We start from the raw sequence: 22,034 nt of genomic DNA on the forward strand, positions 1-22,034 counted from the left end.
TCTCCTTCTCTGTTTCAGGAAGAGAAGGATGACTAAATCACAAGAAACTTTCATCAATGGAGAAGGCTAAGACTCAGATCTGCATAATAAACCTTACTCTTGTTTACTGTGCTTTTCCTGGTAACCTCCCCATTACTGGCCTCCCCACACCTTTCTTTCTTTTGTCTTTAGCTGAAGATGGTATTTAAGCCTGAATTCTAAGCCACCTCTTTGAGCTACTCATTTTTCCCTGGGCATCTCCCATGTATACATGAGGTATACATGTTAATAAGCTGTTTTTCTCTTGTTAATCTGTCTTTTATTACAAGGGTCTCAGCCAAGAATTCACAAAGGTAGAGGGAAAATTATCTTTCCTCCCCTACAGGGGAAAGGATTCCAGGTTGCGAGGAAAAAAGCCCTATTGCAGAAACATACCTCAACTATTCAAGGAATAACCAAGAGGCCAAGGTGGCTAAAGTAGATTTCTGGCAAAGGAAAATAGGAAGAGAGAAAGTCCAGGAGATAATGGGGGTCCTGATCGTGTGGGGCTTTCTTGGTACCGTAAAAACTTTGGCTTTTACTTTGAGTGAAAAGGATATCCACTGCAAGGTTTTGAGCAGAGCAAGTAAATAAACCAACATAACATTTTAATATGGTCATTCTGGCTGATGACAGGAGTATAAGAACAGAAGCAGGGAGAAAAGGTAGGAGGTTGTGGCAGCAATTCAGATGAGATGATAGTGGCTCAGCCCAGGGTATTAGATGTGGAGGTGGTGAGAAGTGGTTGGATTCTGGATATATTCTGAAGGTAAAGCCAATGGGATTTCCTGACTGGATACGAGGGAAGAAAAGGACTCACAGATTACTAAGGTTTTCAGCCTGAGTCAGTTGGATAGATGGAGTTGTCTTCCATTAAGACGAAAAACATTTAAGGCTGAGCAGGAATGAGAGGAAGGAAGAGACAAAGAGTTCAGTTTGGGGCTTCTTAAATTTGAGAGGTTGAGTAGTCACCCCAGTGTATATGTGGAAGAGTGAGCTGGATATAGAAACCCCAAGTTCAAGAACAAGGTCAGTGCTGGATATACAAATTTGTGAGTCACTGGCATACAGATGATACTTAAAGCATGAGACTAAACGAAATCACCAAGAAAGTCCATGCAGACACAAAGAAGTGGTAAAAGGGGAGAGTCCTGGGAACTCCAAGTTTATGAGACCAAGATGAAGTGGAACTGGAAAAGGAGACTAACAAAGACTACTAAAACACTAACTGTGAGGGCGGGCCCCGTGGCTTAGCAGTTAAGAGCACGCGCTCCGCTGCTGGCAGCCCGGGTTCGGATCCCGGGCACGCACCAACGCACCGCTTCTCCGGCCATGCTGAGGCCGCGTCCCACATACAGCAACTAGAAGGATGTGCAACTGTGACATACAACTATCTACTGGGGCTTTGGAGGAAAAATAAATAAATAAAATTATTAAAAAAAAAAAAAAAAAACACTAACTGTGATGGAGGAGAGAAATACAGAAAGTATGGTGTTGGGGAAGCCAAGTGAAGAAAATGTGTCAACGAGGGAGCAACCAACTGTGTTAAATGCACTGCTAGGTCAAGTAAGACGTGAACTAAGAACTGAGCCCTGGATTTACAATGTGGAAGTTATCAATGACCATGACAAGAAGAGTTTTTCTAGAGTTTCAAAGAAAGAAATCTAGAAGGTTGTAGGGACTGTGAAGAGGGAATATAATAAGTCTGGTTCAATGACAACCACTGAGAGAAGTAAAAAGATAAGCAAACAGAAGATAGTGCCCATAAGATACCCAATCCAATACTGAGTGGCCAAGACAGAAGCTGCCCTTATCTCTAAATACAACTGCACAAAAGTATACAATCATGAGCCACATAACAACCTTTCAGTCAATGACAGACTACATATACAACAGTGGTCCCATAAGATTAGTACCATATAGCCTAGATGTGTAGGGGGCTATAAGATCTAGGTTTGTGTAAGTACACTCTATGATGTTCACACAACAATGAAATCACCTAATGACACATTTCTCAGAATGCATCCCCATCATTAAATGATGCAAGACTGTATGTCAGGTGCTTCCAACTTCTAATAACATAATTTAGGCTAAGAGAAGACTTGGTAATTCAGGAAAATTTCAAAATCTGTCCAAAAGGTGCTCCATAAATACTTTGGGCCAAAAGAATCTAACTGGTTCAATAGCTCTGCTCCGGCTATTTCTGGTCTTTCTGTATCTAACCTAATGTCAACGGGTTCATCTCCTCTATGAACTTCTCTGCCCACAGACTTACCGGGTCTTCTCAAATTCTAATGAATTCTGTTCTCTCCACCACTCCTGTAGCACTGAATCATGTACCATTTAACAATTTCATGTATATATGCCATCATCAGTCTCAACTAGACATAAGTCCTGAAGGGAAGACAGGTTCTTATTGTAAACTATATACTCCACAGTCTTATCACATGCCTTGCACATACGCAGGCACTATTAATGTAAGTATTTGGATTGATGGCAAATAAAGAAAGGGAAAAGAACAGTTAGAAAGAAAGCCACATGCAACAAATGGTGCTGGGATAACTAGATATCCACATGCAAAAGAATCATACCATATACAAAAGCTAACTCAAAATGGAATAAAGACCTAAATGTAAGAGCGGAAACTATCAAATCCTTAGAAGAAAATGACTGTGTTCTTGACCTTGGATTAGGCAATGGTTTCTTACATATTATACCAAAAGCACAGCAACCAAATAAAAAATAATTAAACTGGACTTCATCAAAACTAAAAACTTTTGTGCTTCAAACACTACCAAGAAAGTGAAATAACAACCCAAAGAATGGGAGAAAATATTTGCAACTCGTATATCAGATAAGGGTCTAGTATTCAGAATACATAAAGAACTCTTACAACTCAACACTAGCAAGACAAATAAGCCAATGTGAAAATAAGCAAAGGATCTGAATAGACATTTTTTCCAAAGAAGATATACAAATAACCAACAAGCACAGAGAAAGATGCTCAACATCATTAGTCAATAGGGAAATGCAAATCAAAACTACAATGAGAAGATACTTCACAACCACTGGAATAGCTATAATGAAAAAGAGGGACAACAACAAGAAATGTGGTGAGGATGGGGAGGATTTAGAATCCTCAAACATTGCTGGTGGAACGTAAAATGGTCAAGCCACTGTAGAAAACAGTTTGACAGTTCCTCAGAAAGCTAAACAGAGTTACCCTTGACCCAGGAATTCCACTCCTAGGTATATACCTGAGAGAAATGAAAACATATGTCCACACACAAACTTGTGCATGAATGCTCATAGCAGCATTATTCATAATAGCTAAAAAGTGGAAACAATCCAAACGTCCAAACAATGAATGGATAAATATAATGTGGTATATCCATACAATGAATTATTCAGCCATAAAAAGGAATGAAGCACTGATACATGCTACAACATGGATGAACCTTGAAAACCTTATGTTAAGTGAAATAAGCCAGACACAAAAGGCCACACATTGTGTGATTCTATTTATATGCAATGTCCAGAATAAGCAAATCTCTAGACAGAAGTAGATTCACAGTTGCCGGGGCTGGGGGAAGGGTGGAATGGAGAGTAACTGTTAATGAGTATGAGGTTTCTTTTGGGAGTGATGAAAATGTTCTGGAATTAGGTCATGGTTATGGCTCCACAACTCTGAATACACTAAAAGCTAGTGAATTATACTCTTTAAAAGGGTGAATTTTATGGTATTTGAACTATATCCTCCCCCAAAAAATGCAAGCTAAAAACTAAAAAACTAAACTAAACTAAGAAATGTAAGCCATAACTCCTATCCATCCAGACATGTTTGTTTCTACAGTCAGTAGATGACAAAGTAAACAAAAGGTTAAAGAACAAAAAAGCAGAGACCAAGCTGGAGGAGAGACATTTGGAATTTACCAACTGAACTTCTATGCCCCAACCTTGAAATCCATTGTATTTTCAAATCTTAGCAACTTAGGTATCTGGAGTTTGATACTGCTATCTCCTCTTCTTCCTTTCTCATCTACAAGTCCCTTTACTTTTTGGTTTTCAAGTTTATAAATGATAGATACTAGTAGTATAACGTCAATTAATTGAGAGTTCTCAGTATGCCCCAAGGAAATATAATTTCTACAAAGTATTTGGAAGTGCAAGAAAAGTATAATGGAATACTCTGAAAGAGAACCCTGGGACAGCTCTGTTCAGAGAGAAAGATTCCACTAATGCATTTCCAAATGGATTCAGTGGAAAGCAGCCAAAGGTAAAAACAGGTTTGAAAATCACTATAATAACCAAACTGACCGAAACCAAACTTCTCAGTCTTAAAGGGAGAGTTCTAATGTTCTTTTCTCTGTCTGAAAACAAAACCTGCTTCTAGGAGAACCTTTCTGTGAAAGAAATCTAATTGGATTCAGTTCCTAGAAGTAAAGCTGGGGAATTACTGTGACAGTTATCTTTACCGTAACTAAACTAGATCTGAAGGTGAATGCTGGAATCCAGGTTGGTCACTGGAGTGGTCACTTTTTACCCAGAATGATGTCCTGTGCCAACTGTGTCTTTCAATGCAGTAAACCTCCCTGGACTCGGGCCCCATACACAAACATGAAAGAAACAGTTCTGGGGGCTGGCCCGGTGGTGTAGTGGATAAGTCTGCGCACTCCAATTCAGCGGCCTGGGGCTTGCCGGTTCGGATCCTGGGCTCAGACCTACGCACTGCTTATCAAGCCATGCTGTGGCAGGAATCCCACATATAAAGTAGAGGAAGATGGGCACGGATGTTAGCCCACAGCCAGTCTTCCTCAGCAAAAAGACGAGGATTGGCAACAGATGTTAGCTCAGAGCTAATCTTTCTCACCAAAAAAAAAAAAAAATAGTTGTGAGGTCATGCTTATCACCTACAGTCACTACAAGTACTTTTTTCTTTTTTAAGACTATTTTTTAGGGCTGTTTTAGGTTTACAACAAAAGTGAGAGGGAAGTACAGAGATTACCCAAATACACCTTGCCCCCACACATGCATAGCCTCCCCCATTATCAACATCACTCACTAGAATGGTACTTTTTTTTTTTTTTAAACCAAGGATAAACCTACATTGACCCATCATAATCACCCAAAGTCCACAGTTACCTTAGGGTTCACTCTTGGTGCTGCACATTCTGTGGGTTTTGACAAATGTATAAGGACATGTATCCATCATTACAGTCTCATACAGAGTATTTTCACTGCCCTAAAAATTCTCTGTGCTCTGCCTATTTCTCTCTCTCCTCCACAGCAACTCTGGCAACCACTTATCTTTTTGTCTCCATAGTTTTGACTTTCTCAGAATGCCATGTAGTTGGAATCATACAGTATGTAGCCTTTTCAAACTGGCTTCTTTCACTTAGTAATGTGCATTTAAGCTTCCTCCATGTCTTTTTGTGGATTGATGACTCATTTCTTTTTAGTGCAGAATAATATTCCATTGTCTGGATGTACCACACTTTATTTATCCATTCACCTACTGAAGCACATCTTAGTTGCTTCCAAGTTTTGGCAATTATGAATAAAGCTGCTATAAACATCCGTGTGCAGGTTTTTGTGTGGACATAAGCTTTCAAATCCTTTGGGTAAATACCAAGGTGTATGACTGCTGCATCTTATGGTAAGAGTAATGTTTAGTTTTGTAAGAAACAGCCAAACTGTCTTCCAAAGTGGCTGTACCACAAAAGTACTTTTTAAGATCACTTTTATTATGACTTGATTCAACAAGTAAAATAATTAGCATGTCAACAAGAGATTTTAAATCCAAGCAAAGGACCAACACACATGGCTGGTCTAAGTTAAGATAACATCCTTCCAACACAATAGAATAGTACCTTTTATAAAGAGATTTTAATGACAATATTGTCAGAAATTAGAATAGTCATAGTCTCCTCCAAAATCAGACATTCGCCAAACTAAAACATATTTGAGTTTACTCCTAAACTGTTTTTATAGAGCCCAGCTAAGACTTCAAGCTCTGCCCTTGGGCTTCGCCGCCTAGCCATTTCAGGATTTATGCCCATTAGTTTCACAGAAACGATAAATTAGAAAAATGTTTGTTTCCATAGCATCCTGTACTTCTCTATCAGGGTTTCACATGTCATTATAAATACCTACTTCCCTATCAGGGTTTCACATTTCATAGTAAATATCTGTCTATCACCCCCACGAAATTACTTGAAGATAGGAAATATGATTGTTTAATCTCCAGTATTTAACATGGTAATTGGCACATATTAGGCATTCAATAACTATTCACTGAATAGAAAAATAATAGATTGTGTTGTATTACATATTCTCAATTTCAAGCCCAGCATTGGAGACTCGAGCACTCTGAACCAACACCCTCTGAAATGCTGGCAGTTGCACACTCGGCAGCTCGTGACCCTCCACTCTCTAACAGGATGTTTAGTGTGTACTACACAATAGCACTGCAGCCTAAATTTTCCAAATACCCAACAAATAAATCAGTCAATACACACACACACCAATTTCCAAATAAAACATCTTCACAAAATAGAGTCCCCCAGTTATAAGTTTTTTCTCTTTTCCAAATAACTCCCCCATCCCCCACAAAAAAACAAACCTTAAACATGTAGGTAAAGATTTGGAATAAAAATTCACAAGCTTGTGTTTAGAGCCAGAGTTTCCTTGTTTGTAAAAGAAAACTTTCCCAAGATTTGTCAAAGAAATGAAATATATCTCAACTTTAGCGTATAATGTGTTCCAATAAAAGTGTGCCCCAGTCAGAATGTAGGAAAGTAGAACAAACTTACACTTAACACGAGTAGGTGTTTGGTTTCCACAAAGTAAAAAATTATAAAATTCCTAATTATAGGTTGGGTTTATAAATAACTTGAATACAGTTCTATCACTTTGTACATATATTTGTTCAATTATTTTCCTTCATTACTCATCACATGGCTTAAGACAACCATGTGTCCAACTATGTGACAAGATTTGCTAATCATCTTGGGCCATCTAATACAATCAAAACAAACACATCAAGATTGAAAACTATGTTTCTCATCCCTACTCTGTGTTTGCATTTTCAATTCTGTCACTTATTTTTATGATATCAGGGGGAAAAAACCCCTCAAATAACTGCGCACACACTCTTACAGAAAGATAGTGTTGCTAAAACTAAACAGCTGGTTGGTCAGTAGCACTACAATGCTGTAGCTTGACATGCCTGCTCATCAGCAGATAATCAAAAGTTCTACCTGGGTCTATACGAGGGAGTTTAGAGGTGTCAATTACATCCTGAAGTACATGTTGCCTGAGAGTCAAACACATGGGTCGAGACCCACTATAACTGAGAGCACTCTATAAAAAATGATGAGGCACAACACAGGAAGGTATTGCTATCACGATGATGATTGTTATTCAGATTTCCAAAAAGGATGAACTAGGACTCACCTAGGACTAAAATATTTTGGTAGCAATAGTAGGATTTCCCAGAAATCACTAAGACTTGACAAACATTTTTATGAATATTGTGGAGACAGGAAAAACTTTAAATATCCAAGTTTATAAATATTACATAGATCGCATTTGAGCTCTTCTGAGTTATTAAAAGTTAATGCCACCTTCATAAAATGGACAGAGATTTTAAATTTGGAATTAAATGGAAAGCAAAATGGCACACAAGTTCTGATGTAGATAAACACAAAAAAAATCTATTTATTAAACATAATCCTAACTCTAACTAATAGAGCTGTACTCCAGAATTCATCCTAGACTAATTCCTTTAAAAAAAAAAACAGAAAAGGCCAAAAGAAGGCTATAAGGGGAAAAAAATTCTACGTAATCCCACTCTTATAAAAAAAAAAAATCTTAATACCTTAAAGTAAACAAAGTGAAACCAGACAAAGACAAAACAGGAAAAAAACTAAAGTCAAAAGGAAGGGAGAACCATGACATTTAGATTCAATTAACATTTACTGAGTGCTGAATGCCTGGGTCAGCAGTGTTCAGGGTACAGATTAAGAAATTGAGGATGCGAATAAAACGAGATAAAGGATAAAAGGTCTAAGATTGACTCTAAAGAAGTTGTTGACAAGGTGAACATGGATATGCTTGCAAAATAGTAAAACAGAAAAACTTGAAAAGTGAAAGGATTAAGTTAGTATTAAAAAAATAATAATTTTTTATTTCATACTGTGAGCAGCAAACTAAACTGTGTCCTATGGAGTTGGGGCTTCTTATGAGCTACCTCAGCACCCAGGACACAGCAGCTACTCAACAGAGATTTACTCAGAGGAGGAAGGAAAAGGTACAAATAGAACACGCTCATATTTTGCTAGCGGCAGTACACATCGAAAACAAAACAAACTTTTTTCAGTACATTAATAGCTAGCAAATCTACAAAGTATAGTATTTGTTGGTCAACCCCTGACCTTTCAGAACAGAAAGGTAGATTCAGATAGGTGTTCTGACCTGCTGCACCAAATCACAGCCTAGTGTGCTGCTAAGCCAAGCAGGAGAAAAAAACAGAAAAAGAAAGTTTATATTTAAGAGCTACACTGCATGGTACAGATTAATAGCGCTCCTGGGGCAGAGAGCTGGACCAAAATGACTGGCATAGGGAAGAAAGGGAAGGCTTCAAAAAGCAGACTAGGAGGCAAGAACTGGAGAGAAAGAAGAAAAAGAGAATGTAGGCACAAGTTTTTAAATGTCTGCTCGATAGTCCCACTTTAGAGAGCCTATCCATTCCCTTCCAATTTGAAATACAGAGAATTAATCTCTAGGCATCTATTTATCTCTGAAATGAATGGCTGAATCAAATAACGTTTCTTTTAGCATTTAAATGTGGATGTCATATTTAAAAGCAAACTGAAATTTCTACCTTCCCCTCTCCTAAACTTCCCATTTTCTTCCTGGTTCCTTAATTGTCTACCTGTCTCGCTTGCTCAAAACCTTAGGTTAACTTTTGATTTTCCCAGCCCTTCTCTCCCACTATGCCAAACTCCATCCATGTACTAAGAACTGGTAATTCCCTCCCTCAGGAGATCCCATGCAGAGGTCCCTTTACATCTCTACCACTACTACCCAAAGACAGGTCCCTATTCGATCAGATCTAGGTTGACATTTAACCTTAACTAGTCTTGTTGCCTCTAGCCAGACCCCACTCCCAACTCCAATTAACCTAAATGCTGTTAGTTCGTCTCAGATCATGTCCCTGTCCCTCCTCTGTTCAAAATGTCGCCCCACCCACCCAAGTCATTTAATATCTTTCCAGTCTACTCTTTCCCTGGTAACTGTGACTTATACACAACCTGATTCCAATTTAATTTTAATTCTTTCATCCCATTTCTCCACACTCCGGTCCTTGACTGTTCCCCAAATGCCTCTTGTACTCTCATTCTTCTGCACTTTCTTCTTGCCAACCTCCTCTCTTGGCACTCCATCCTATCTTTCTACTATCCACATTCAATCTCTGTTATTGAAACTTCCTACAGGTTAGAAGAGTCTCTCCCTGTCTCAAATCCTTCCCTCTCTTGTCTGTACCACTCAATCAGCATTTGGCCTATACACATGGTCTTGCATTACAGTGCATTGTTTCTTTGTTAAAAACATACCAGTCTCATCTCCCCTAACTAGATGGAAAGTTCTTTGAGCATGAGAATGACTGCTTGTAACTCCCACAAGATTTAGCCTAGTTCCACATATAATCCGTGATTAATAACTATCGACCAGGTGCTCTCAAGTTCATTTGATATACCCTTCCCCCCAAGCAGTTCTTTCTAAAGGCTCCTTCTCTTCCCATTTCTTTGAACTGCTAGTATTTGTACCAACCAAAAGCAGTTATCTATACTGTGCCATGGCCATAGTTTTTTCCCCTCTCAAACGTTCAAGTCTGTCTCATTACCCAACTGAAGTTCTTTGAAGACTGTTTACCTTTTAAGTATTCCTTTCAGTGCTAAGCAGACCACTGGGCACAGAATGGTAGTTAACACAGTAATCAAGACACTTAAATAGTCAAAGTGTCTCAATTAAAACAGTGCTTAACACTGTTTAAAGGCACAGACCTTAACAATAACTAATATACCTTGTTTGTTACAGATTTCAAAGCCAGCTCACATCTATTATCTATTTAATTCCCATAACACTGTCATATAAGTTATCAGTTTAAGGAAGAGGAAACAGGCTAAGCAAGATTGTAGAACAAGTAAAGTGGCAAAGCAAGGACTCAAACCCAGATCTCCTGAGCTCAAGGACAAAATTTTGTGTTCTACTCCACAAGCGCAGACTCATCTTCTTATCACCTCAACTAGCCTCCAAATTCCTGGAGGACTGAGGCCATGTATAATGTTTCTTTTAAAAGAGGTCTCCTTATCTCCTCCCAAATGTCTTCATAGATCAAAAATAAGATATTAAATCTATATGGATTCCACAGATACAGCAAACTCATCAAACATAACACACAACCAGACACTGTGCCCCAGTATGAGAAGAAATTACTATTCAGGCCTCAATCTTAAGTGGAGAAAGGCTTGGCAATAGAAACCTTGCGGAATCTCCACACAATCTTCCCGAAGAACAATTTTGAGCTCAGCCATATAATCAGCAAACCCAAATAAGGTGAAAGCATATTTCTAAGAGCCTGAAATTCTGCTAAAGATTCTAGTCTCTATTCTTTGAGGTGTGAGACTAGCACGTAATCTAACAGGAAGACCTGAAGTTTCTGCCACTCTTCTACAAACTCTTGGAGCTTTCAAAGAAATGTCCAGTTTAGAAAGTATCACCTCCCTGGTATCTATCAACTTCTGGGAGTTACATGGAGTACCATGGGGCTCCAAGTACACAGCTCCAGGCCACAGCCCTCTACATTCTCCCCTAAACTGCATTTTGGGGTCATTTTCACAGATTCACAGATGAAGAAGCAGGCCCCAAAATAAAAACAAGTTAGTTTTAATATCCCAAGTGAACAGTTCGTTAAAACACCATTTTCACTATCCTAACAACTAAGAGACTAAGACATGACAACAATGGAAATTTCTCTATTAGCTCTAGTATGACAGTATCATGGAAGTGTTGGCAAGTTTCCCCCTCACCAATGTTATTATCCAGAGGTAGAAACTACTTAAGAGATAAAATAATCTTAGGAAAATGATTTTATTATGCCAAGCATTAAAGCAATTTCAAATAAGTTCCTAAAGGTAACATAAATCAAGTTGTATTCTCTAGTCTACAGATAAAGTCATACGAACTCAGTATTTGAATTATGTGAACATTATAGTTAGGAGGCAAGGCAAAAGCTGAGAAATAAGGGTTAGGCTAGTCAAGAAAAACATCTCAGAGAACACTGTTACTGATATAATATGTAGTTGGTCAACTATAATAGACAGCTATCACTTTTGTGTGGGTGCAAGTTTTCCTTTCTAGAACTCTCTATCTGATCAACAGTGGATCACATGGCCATACATCTCCTGACATAGGGTAAGCACAGCCCAAGGTGGTGAATGGACTCCATGCTGAGGTCCCAGCTGCTGATTCAAGGAGAGGCTATGACCCAAACCAAGACAATAAGGATATTCCCTGCTAATTTTGCTGAAAATACAGAAAAAAGGCATGTTCCTGTCTTTGGGATCACTAGCAGTATAAGGATGACACGAGCTCCACTGGTCATCTTTACTTCTATGTGGAGAAAGCTCCTCTGAGAATGAAGCCAACCACAGAAAGCGCAGGTGAGAGAGGAAGAGAACAAGACCAGTCCTTATGACATCCTCTGTGTGCCTGGTGCCAGCTGGCCTAACCTCAGCCTATTTAGTTGAGTCAACATATTCCATTTTAATTAAAACTATTCTGCCACGTGCAACCAAAAGAATCCTGAGTAATACAGCAGTCTGAAAGAATAAGGTGCCAAATAACAAAGAATTATCTCCTACATGGGCCTGGAAAGGAATGACTGACAAAGTTAAATCTGCTTCTAAACTCAACTGTAAATACCATTACTAACCTATTATTCTCATCATCTAGAACAGCCCAAGTAGCCTGGTAGCTGGTCTAGTCTCCTCTTAGGGTATTTTAACAATGGCTGCTGCTATCCTTTTTTTTTTTTTTTTTTTGAGGAAGATCAGCCCTGAGCTAACATACATACCGATTCTCCTCTTTTTTTGCTGAGGAAGACTGGCCCTAAACTAACATCCGCGCCTATCTTCCTTCACTTTATGTGGGACGACGCCACAGCATGGCCCGACAAGCAGTGCGTCGGTGCGCACCCGGGATCCGAACCCAGGCCGCCAGCAGCGGAGCACGCGCACTTAACCACTAAGCCATGGGGCCGGCCCCTGGCTGCTGCTATCTACCCAAACTTTTCTGACCTACTTATCTGCTACTTTCCAGACTGGATGTTAACTGTAGATACCAAATTTTATTCAATTCAAAACTTAAAGTCATTATTCTCTCAAGAGTGTCTCATTAGTATTTAGCAAAAAGTTTGGTTAACACATAGAAGACCAGGCTACATAGCCCACTCCAAGTACACCAAAGAATAATGCTGAATAAGTAAACAAAACACTAGTCCACCAAACCCTGATCCTTTTACCTTCATTCAACACAATACATTCAACACTGGTAGGCTCTGAAAAGCACAGAGAATTTATATATATATATATATATATATAAAAATAAATAAGAATACTTTCCAATACATATGTATAATATATACAACCCAGATACTAGAATGGAAAGTTATGCATAACACGTGAACCCTGGACCTCTGATTTCTGCCTACTGAAAAAATACCATATCACAGAAATTAGTTAAAAATGTGACCACCATAATTTGGTTTTTTCTTTCATGCTTAATTGCCTACTTACCTTTTCATATGTCACCTTCAAATTTTAAAAAAAAAAGGAAGCAGGTTTGCAACCAGTAAGTAAATTCTCTTTGATTCACCAAAGATTAAATAAAGGTAGACGATCACGGTTTAAATGTTTTACTACTAGGAGTCAGATCACACACACACACACACACACACACACAAAAGGAGTTTTAGATGTTACACTCCCACAAATGAAGGTGTCTTTACCAACTTGCAAATTGAGATAATACTAAGCCTAAATTACAGTAAGTAGAACTACATGTCCAATACCCTTTCAAAGTAAAAATGAATAGTGACAAATTATCATTTCCCTGAATTCTTCTGGAAACTAGCATTTTTGTCTGTGAGGTAGGCAACTAGGTGGTCCAGGAATAAGAAAGAGTGGGAGGCAGATTTTTTACTGGGTATCCTTTTTTATCATTTGACTTTATAACCATTTGAATATATTATCTACTCAAAATAAATAAAATTTAAATTTAGAAAATTCCTTGAGAATCACTTTCAGAAACTATATTAGAACTCCCTTTAATAACGGCCTAAAAATAGTAAGAATAAAAAAAAACTGCACACCCTCCACTCTTAAAAAGATTCTAATTTTCCAAAGCGCACTTTAAAGATGTCATAAAAATCTTACTCAATTATTTCAGTCTAATCTTTTCACCAAATGTGAATTTGTAGTTCCCATACCATTAATGTGAATCGTGATTTCTGCTGATTGTGAAATAATACTTTAATAGTTATGAATTTATTTTTAATATGTAGTTTATTATACCTAACACATCAAATCTATGACTTCAAAAATATCACTGCCTAGAATGAGGATAAATCTCCTTAAGCAAAATCATGAATCCATCTGAAAATAAAAGTGCACATGCGAGAGTCAAGTCTGAGAAGCAGCAGCACATTATCCAAACCAGATCAAGAGCACGCTGGGAACCACCACCAAACAGCATCAACCACACTGAACCTTAAATCAAACTTCATGCTACAGGGAAACGATCATGGAAAGGCTGGTACAACTAAATGACAACAGTGTTCTTCTCTCCTCTCAGAGTTGGGGAAATTAAGGGAACCTAGAGTTTAATCAAAATAATTAAGGATAAGAATCAGAGCTCAGTACAATCTTTGAACTTCTGGCAAATTTAACTAAAACATGGTATTCCTTTCCCAGACCAAGACCTCAGCACAGATCTTCCACTTGCCATGAACAGTAAGTTATCTCTAATCCCTTTTACCCTCAGAAACGTCACTCTGCAGCCTCTGGATCACTCCCCCATCCTCCTATCTACCACCCTAAGGTCCCCAAGGCAGTTGCAAGGGCACGAAGAAAAGCCTTTGGTGTCAGTCTCCAGGAAGAGGAATGGATCAGGCTTCGGCAGAACTCCTTTTTAGTATTCTGCTCTTCGTACTATTACCACTATGTTGCCCCTGAACCACCAAAACCCCTAACTGGGTCAAAGCCCGCACTTATCTCTCAGAGCCTTATACTCACAGATAACTCCTCTGCCATAAGCCCAACAACCCCATTAAAAAAAAAAAAAAGATTTCCCCCCAGGCTGGACTTGGTTAGGGGTGGATTAAACAGCAGAGCACAAACTAATTCACCAAGTGTCAGTGACCATCTCATACCACCCTCATTCTCCCAAAGGTATATGAATTAAAAAATTTACATTTTTAAAAGAAACAGCTAATTAGAGAAAGTTTGTATGAAAGAAGTCCAGGCTATTTAAAGGCAATTTAGAGTAGATGAAAGATCTTAGGGCTCACTGTAGGACTACTTCCAGACCAGCTGCCAGGCTAGCCCCCTTTGGGCAGTGTTCACAATCTGGAATATGTGTGGTGAGAGGGATAAGGGTTGCCAATGGGCTTACTAACTAAACTCCATTTACGTATGATCAGTTTCCACCACAAACTATCCTAAGTGCTCTCATTTAGCATCATTGTCTGCTCACAACTTTAGAAAAAAGAAACTTAAACGTAAGAAAATGTAATTCATCCTCAAAAATTGAACTGATCCCCTAACCTTAGCTAAAGGACTCTTCAGAATCAGGCAGTCACTCACCAGGACTGTGATGCAATGTGGGGGATCTGTATGATCCCCAAGATTCTACCTGATTCATATCACATTCTTACAAGAAGATTACCACAAATAAGCCCAGAGAATGAGCTCCAAAGCCCTGATATGGGCTCCCAACTGGAGCTCCCCGTCTCAGATCATACGAGCCCACCAGATCACTTGCCCAGACAGGTACATTCGGAAGCCCTGAAAACATCCCTCTAAACTTAAAATGGAGTTCCAAATTCAGATTTCAGTAGATATAACTGAGAAAAGTATATAAGATTCAATGTAATACCCGCCACATTGCGTGCAGAGAACTTTAGAAATTATCTGCTTTAAAAAATACCATAACCCAGATACCAAAGCATGGTGTTTGTCTTCACACATAAGAACACCATAAGAAGATTTTATTTTGGAAAATAGACCTGGCACTCCTGGTATTTATTTTTCCTTCATGTTTTGTAACTGCCTTTAGTCACTTAATCCTATTATTAAAGAATTAAAGAGAATCAAAAAGATACCAGTATAAGACTGCAATTTGGTAGAGAAGAGGTTGAAAGGGGAACACATACAATTCACCTAGTCAGACTGTTTGAACAGCATGGCTTACTGTGTGGCTAATACCCCCAGACCGTAAATTCCTTGAAAAGTTCCCAGGTGCCAAGCAAAGAGGTCTAAAACAAATCCCTACTTCAGCACGTTCTCGCATTTATTTTATCCATCTGAGATGGGCCCCAAATTCCCTAAAATGAGGCTCACTATCACATCCCCTTTCAATTAATATCCCCTCTCTCTCTCATGGAAGAAAGCTATTTTACTTTCCGTCTTCTCTCTCTCAAACTCTGCGCATACAACCCCTCAATCTCTAACCTGTTCCCTAAAAAGGAAATGTTCCTTCCACCTCTCCAAGTCTACACCCTTCACTCATTCTCTTCCTTTCAACCTTTAACAAGACAAAGATTTCCTCTCCAGTGGGGGGATGGGGGGAAGGGACACCTTCCACCTCTTACACCCCAGTCTGCATATTTTTCTTCTCAACTCCCAGTAATCTAGTTTATTTTAACAACTCTATGAAACTGCAAGCACAAAGGGTCACTGACTCTCTAAAGCCAAATACCAGTTGACCACTCTCTTTTTCTAAGCCCCTGCCCTTTTCTGTTTCTGCTGGCTCCTCGGTGGTCCTCCACCTCCAAGAGGAGTTCAAGATTGTGCTAAGACCCTACAGTCTTTCCTCCCTGCAGCCTAAGTGATGTCCTTCACTCTCCTCTGTAGAAATGACACCAGGAAACCATCTTAGACCTTACTTTTCTCCCAAACTCCATCTATGCATCTCCAGCAACCAACTAAGATTAAGCCCTTGACTCTATCTTCTTCAGCCCTTCAGTTTTATCTCCCATGTCCAAAATCAAATTCACCAGAGCTTTCCCAGGATTCCCACCCCATTTGCACTTCCCCTTCCCAGGCAGCCATCTAGCTCTGCTCATTTTACCATGTTAATATTTCAACTCCTTCCGCCACCATGGTTTGCTTCTTCCCCAAAGCTTAAAAGTGACTGCCATGTGTGGAATGAGACGTTATTAGACTCCCTTACCATGGACTAGCACTTACCTCGCCACTGACAGCAGTGCGGGAGAGGAAGGTGTAGGAGGAGGAGAGGAGACAAGCTCAGCTAGCACCACTGCCCTCATCTCACCTGCCACAAAGATCCGCATTTCACCCCAGGTACCAAACCTTCTCTTCATAAATTTCTTAGAAGGCCCCTCCAACGTCCTGAATAAATCTATTAAATAAAGTCCTTTACTTTTTGATCAGAAGGCATCATCACTGTGAATATTTTAATCTAAGGATCTCAGACCGTGAATGTTATCTAAAAAACCAAAACCAAAAACCCTTCCTATCCAGGTTCCACAAGTTAACTTTGGCAAAGTATCTGCCCCCAGGGCTTAGGATAACAATGAAATAATCTAGGTAAAACACCTTCTATAGAAAATTGGTTTTCTGAAAGGAAAACAAGTGAAAACTTGACCAGGTAAAGGAAGTAACTAACAACTTGTGCCACAATTTGCTTCCGGAAAGTTGCCTGTTCTTCCTGAGTCTCATCCCAAGCTACGCTAGGCAAACTGAACAGTCTGATCCAGCTAGTTTCCTCGGAATCATGTCAGTGCTGCTGCGGAGCTGAAGAAGAGCTGCTTCCAGACAGCAGTCAAACTATGAAGTCGCAGGAGCGGCTGTTCTGTCAACCCACAGCTAAGAATAACATTCGACTTTCTAATTATGAAAAAAAGAGTAAAAGTCAGTCTCCGAGCCAAGGATTATGCGGCAGGGGAGGATGAAGAGGCTTCCTGCACTGACGCTCTTATCACACAGACCCCTGAGTCCAACGCAAGTGGAGCACCTCCCGCCCGCGGGGACGCCGGGAGACCCCGGGGCCGAGCGGGGCCAGGGGGGGCGCCCAGTGCAGGAGAGCAGAGAATGCAGGTGCGGCGGCCCGGTCCCCACGCACGTCTATCCCGGCTGGAGCCCGCGGCGCCGGGACGGGTTTCCGCGTGGGTTCGCGCTCGCTCTTAATTAACGAGGTCGGGGCAGGTTCAAAGCAAATCGGGCGAAAAGAGGAGGAAAAGTCACAGGCGCCTGGGGGGGGTCTCCGCGCCTCGGGGGGGGGGGGGGGGTCCGGGCCCTCCGGATGCTCCCGCTGTGGCCTGACGGGCGCGGGCGGTGGGCCTGCCCCGCGCGCCCACCCGGGCCCCTACCGTGGCTCTGCAGGATCTCGTGCTTGAGGCCGCCGGTGTAGTCGATGAGCTCCTCCAGGCCGCGCTCGCACAGCTGCCCGTAGCCCGAGAACTTGTGCAGCACCTTCTCCAGCTCGCGCTCCACCGTCACGCACTGATCCATCCCGGAGGCGGCGGCGGCGGCGGCGCTCGGCTCCCCGGCGCCCGGGTGTCCGCAGCCGTTCGGCCCGGGCCCGGCCGAGGCCGCGTCCTGCTCCTCGTCCCCCAGGCGGGCGGCGCGGGCGGCTGAGGAGACCGAGGCGGCAGGCGCGCTAGCCGCGGCGCCGAGGGAGCCCCGCACAGCCCGTGCCCGCCTGCCCCATGGCGCCCCGGCCCCCGACGCGTCGCCGCACTCCTGCTCGCTCGTCCCCCACCCCGGCCCCGCGCTCCCGGCCCCTGCTCGTCGCGTTCAGCTGCCCGCGGCGGCGCCGCCGATTGTTTTTGTTTTCACGGGAACCGACCGATGACCTGGTTCTCCCGGGCGGCACCAAGCGCCGCCGACCCGAGGGGGGGCAGCCACCCCAGCGAGGGAAGGAGGCGGCGCGGGCCGTACCAAGAGCACCCTCGAGGGGGAGCAGCACGGCGAGCTCGGGCGGAGGAACGCGACGGTCGTCAGCTCTAAAGGTGTGGGCCGTACCACGCGGGAGGCGTGCAAGGGAGAGGGTGAGGGTGGAGCAACGACCCAATTGGCCCGAGGAGCTAAATAGGGAACTTTGGAGACAGCCCCAGCGCTCCGAGAGCCCTACGACTACGCGCTCCGTAAACAAGAGGGTGGAAACAGTCCCTAAACGCTCCGCCCCGAAACTGGGAAAATGAGCCAATGGGCGCGGGGAATAGTAAGGCACCGACGTTCTCCAATCCCTGGCCGAGGCGTAAACCTTCAGCCAATCCGGAACGAGGGGCCAAACCAATAGTCTCGCTGTTGGAGGGGTGCCTTAGAGAGCATATAGGGAAGCAAGTCATTTCTGGAAACACGTGAGGGAAAACGAGACAGAAGTACAAGGGTCTGTTTTCCATAGGACTTCGCTCTAGCCGTAAATTATTTGATCTCCCCATCACTCCTGGGGGTACTGTCATTCCGAAGTTTTGGAAGACTGACTCGCTGCCCCGGACGAAAAACCCAGCCGGGCCAGGCGGAGTGGGTGGTGCCGCTGTGGGGGTCGCCAACGAGAGTTAAAGGCGCGGGTGACTCGGGCGGGCTGAGGGAGCTGCTGGCTGGCGCGCGCCGGGAAGGGTTCTGGGCGGCTGTCAGTGCAGCCTGGATGCTTGCAACACCCGGAGGTCACACTCCCCACCCCCCCGTGGCCCTGGCCCTTTGGCCCCTGGGCCAGAAACCTCTCCTGACCGGTTGCCTCACCCCCGTGCCTTGTGCGGGCAGCTTCGCGGAACGCAAAGAACTTGCGTGGCCCCTGCCTCTTAGGCGCCCTACTCCATAGACTCGGATCGAGTTACCCCCTTTGCGTAACGCCTTGCCCTGACGTGGTGGGGCGCCTCCACCGTGGCCTGTATCTCCTTGCTCACTAAGCTTCAGCCTCACTACCCTTAGTTCCTCCAATGGCCAAGCTAGTTACTGCCTCAAGGCCTCTCTGCACTCGGCCTTCCCTCGGCCTGGAAAACTCGTGCTCCTTTCTCATCCTCAAGTTCTCAGCTCACTTGTCTCAGAGGGTCCTCCCCTGACCACACTAATATAGCCTCTACGTTTCCGCACGCCCTCCCCCGCTGCTGTCTCATGTTTGCTATAGTATCTGTTATGTCACCAGTTTTCTCACACCACTTATGAAAATCTGAAATGATCTGATTCATTTTTTGTTTACTTTTCTGTCTGCACCTCTTTAATAAAAGCCCCACGGAGCCTGTCTTTCGGTGTCCAGAACAGTGCCTGGCAACATAGTAGGCCATCTTTTTTTTTTTTTTTCTTTTTAAGGCGAAACCTTTTGAGCCTCAATTTCCTTTTTTATAATTTGGAAATAATTGGAATACATACTTCATTAGATTCTTAGGAAAATTGAGATTATATATGTAAACGCCCATAATAAGCGAATGATAGCCACATGATAAATGGTGGTGGTCATTGTTACCCTTGTCAGTTCCCAGAAGTAAATCTGAGATGGCAGCCTAAACTAAGGGAATCACGTTGGTCTAGCCCCCAGTCCTTTTATTCATTTCTGGGTGATTCTCAAGGGCAGCCCCAGCTGTTGCTGTTACTCGTCTCCATTCTCCTCCCCACCTAACCCATTTTTCTTTTTCCCCTCTTTCTTGGCAGATGGCTCTGATTCCTGCTTCACTGAGAAGATGAAAAACATCCAGCTCCAGCAGCCTCTGCCATTCTTAAAGTATTTCTGTCTACACCATCCATTTTGTGAACTGTTGTCAAGTAACCCAAAGGAACAGGAGTCCCTTCTGCCTTCCTGAGCCTCCAACCCTTAGGCTGCTGGCTTCATCTCACCTCTGTCTAGATCTTCCTCCTTTCCTTTGCACTAGGTTCTTCCTTTCTGCTTTCAGGCTGAATGGGTCTGAGCCCCCTGGGGGTTTGGGGGGGAATCTTCATTTAACCACCCTCAAGCTGTTTCACTTCTCCTCTCAGTCCTTTCTCTGCCAGACTGCCCAGACAAATCCTCTACACTTGTTTCTCCCTTTTCTCCAAGGATCTCTTTGATAAGCTCAGTCACTCTTTTCTCAGTCTTTTTTGTTCGTTGACTTCACTGCAACACATGAAGATTTTGACTCACCTTCACCTTTAAAATTCTCCCTTGACCTCCAGGGCATTGTCCTGGTATGGTTCAGTCTCCCCTCTCTCTCTTGCTGGCTCTTCTTTCTCATTTAGCCCTCCATGTGGGTGAGCATTCACCCCAGGTTCTATCCTCAACCTTCTCTTCTCCCTTTACCTGCTGTCCCAGGAGAACACATTATAATTGCCCCTCTCCAGCCCTGATCTGCCTTCTAAATTCTGGCCTCACATTCCCTCCAGCAGGCAAAACATCATCATCCAGAGGACTTGTTACCTCCAATCAACATGTCCAAAACAGAATTGGTATTTCCTTTCCAAAACCAACTTTCCTCCCCTTGACTCCTCAGTTTTTGTCAGCATTACCTTAACTCTCCCTGGTTCCTCTGCCACTTCTCCATCCTCATTTTTACTTACCTGTAGGAAAGTAAAAACCTTTTCTTGAAAACCTTTTCTTTACCAGATTCCTTGACTCCACTAACGTGTTTCCATTGCCTCCCATCTACGTCCTTCTCAAGATCCCCTTGCTAAGTCAGCTGCCTTCATTCACCCCAGAATCATTGGTGCTTCCCAGGATTTTGTCCTCATCAGTATGCCGCAGGATACAGATTGTCTCACTCACTTTTTCATTCACCCTCCACATGTGGTCAGACATCAAGTTCTATTGAGTCTAACTTCCTAATGTCTTAAATGAGGCTTTTTAACTTCTACATCCTTTACCGTCATCAGTGCCTTTGACGTGTTTCCAAGATTATAGTTGCTTCCTTTACCTGCCTCTAATCTCTTACTCCTACAGTGCCACCAAATGAATCTTCGTACCCTTCAAAAGGTTGTTATAATAATTAAATGAGATAATCCATGTAAGGCATTCAACATAATTCTGGGTACATGGTAAGAGCTATTATTATCCACTAATCAGAAATAATTATACAAATACTGAATCATTATGTTGTACACCTGAAACTAGTATAATATTATATGTCAATTATACCTCAATTAAAAAAAAAAAAAGAACCAATGACTTCCCATTACTTACAACTTCAAATCCTAACTCTCAGCTGCATGGTTTGCCGAGTGTAGCAACCCATCACAATCCCCCATCCAAACACCAGGCACTTTCACACACCCGCATCCAAACACTCACACTTTCGCACAGCTCATTCATGCTTTTTCTTCTGGAATCTTTTCTTTATTCACATTCTCCTCTTTCTTCAAGTAACAAGACAAGTCCTACTTTAACTATTGATTCCTTCTAGATCTTGGCCTGCACTCTTCAATATGGTAGTCACCAGCTATATGTAGTTATTTAAATTAAGTAAAACTAAAAATTCAGTTCCTCGATTGTCCTAACCACTTTTCAAGTACTCAATGACCACATGTGGCTAGTGGCAACTGTGCTAATCAACACAGAATGAACATTTCCATCACTGTGGAAAGTTCTATTGAACAGTGCTGATCTACACCAGGACCACAGTAAAGTTACAAGCCATTCCTTAACTGCTGTAGGACTTCTCTGTGTAAGTCATTCAGTGCCTAAGTGCTTACTGCCACCCTACTTTTGGTTAACTTTTCCAATATGTGCCTAGTTTACTCAACTGA

General features: G+C 42.2%; 1 protein-coding gene across 1 annotated transcript in view; it reads right to left on the bottom strand.

The window, feature by feature from the left end:
- The window catches only part of RMND5A (required for meiotic nuclear division 5 homolog A), a 61,798-nt gene extending 43,783 nt beyond the window's left edge, over window positions 1-18,015 (bottom strand). The window contains exon 1 of the mRNA XM_058550751.1: window positions 17,693-18,015. Coding sequence (XP_058406734.1) covers window positions 17,693-17,834 — 142 coding nt within the window. The 5' untranslated portion in view covers window positions 17,835-18,015. The remainder of the gene's footprint in view (window positions 1-17,692) is intronic.
- Between the last annotated feature and the right edge of the window lie 4,019 nt (window positions 18,016-22,034).

This window comes from Diceros bicornis, chromosome 12 (assembly GCF_020826845.1).
Source record: "Diceros bicornis minor isolate mBicDic1 chromosome 12, mDicBic1.mat.cur, whole genome shotgun sequence".
NCBI lineage: Eukaryota > Metazoa > Chordata > Mammalia > Perissodactyla > Rhinocerotidae > Diceros > Diceros bicornis.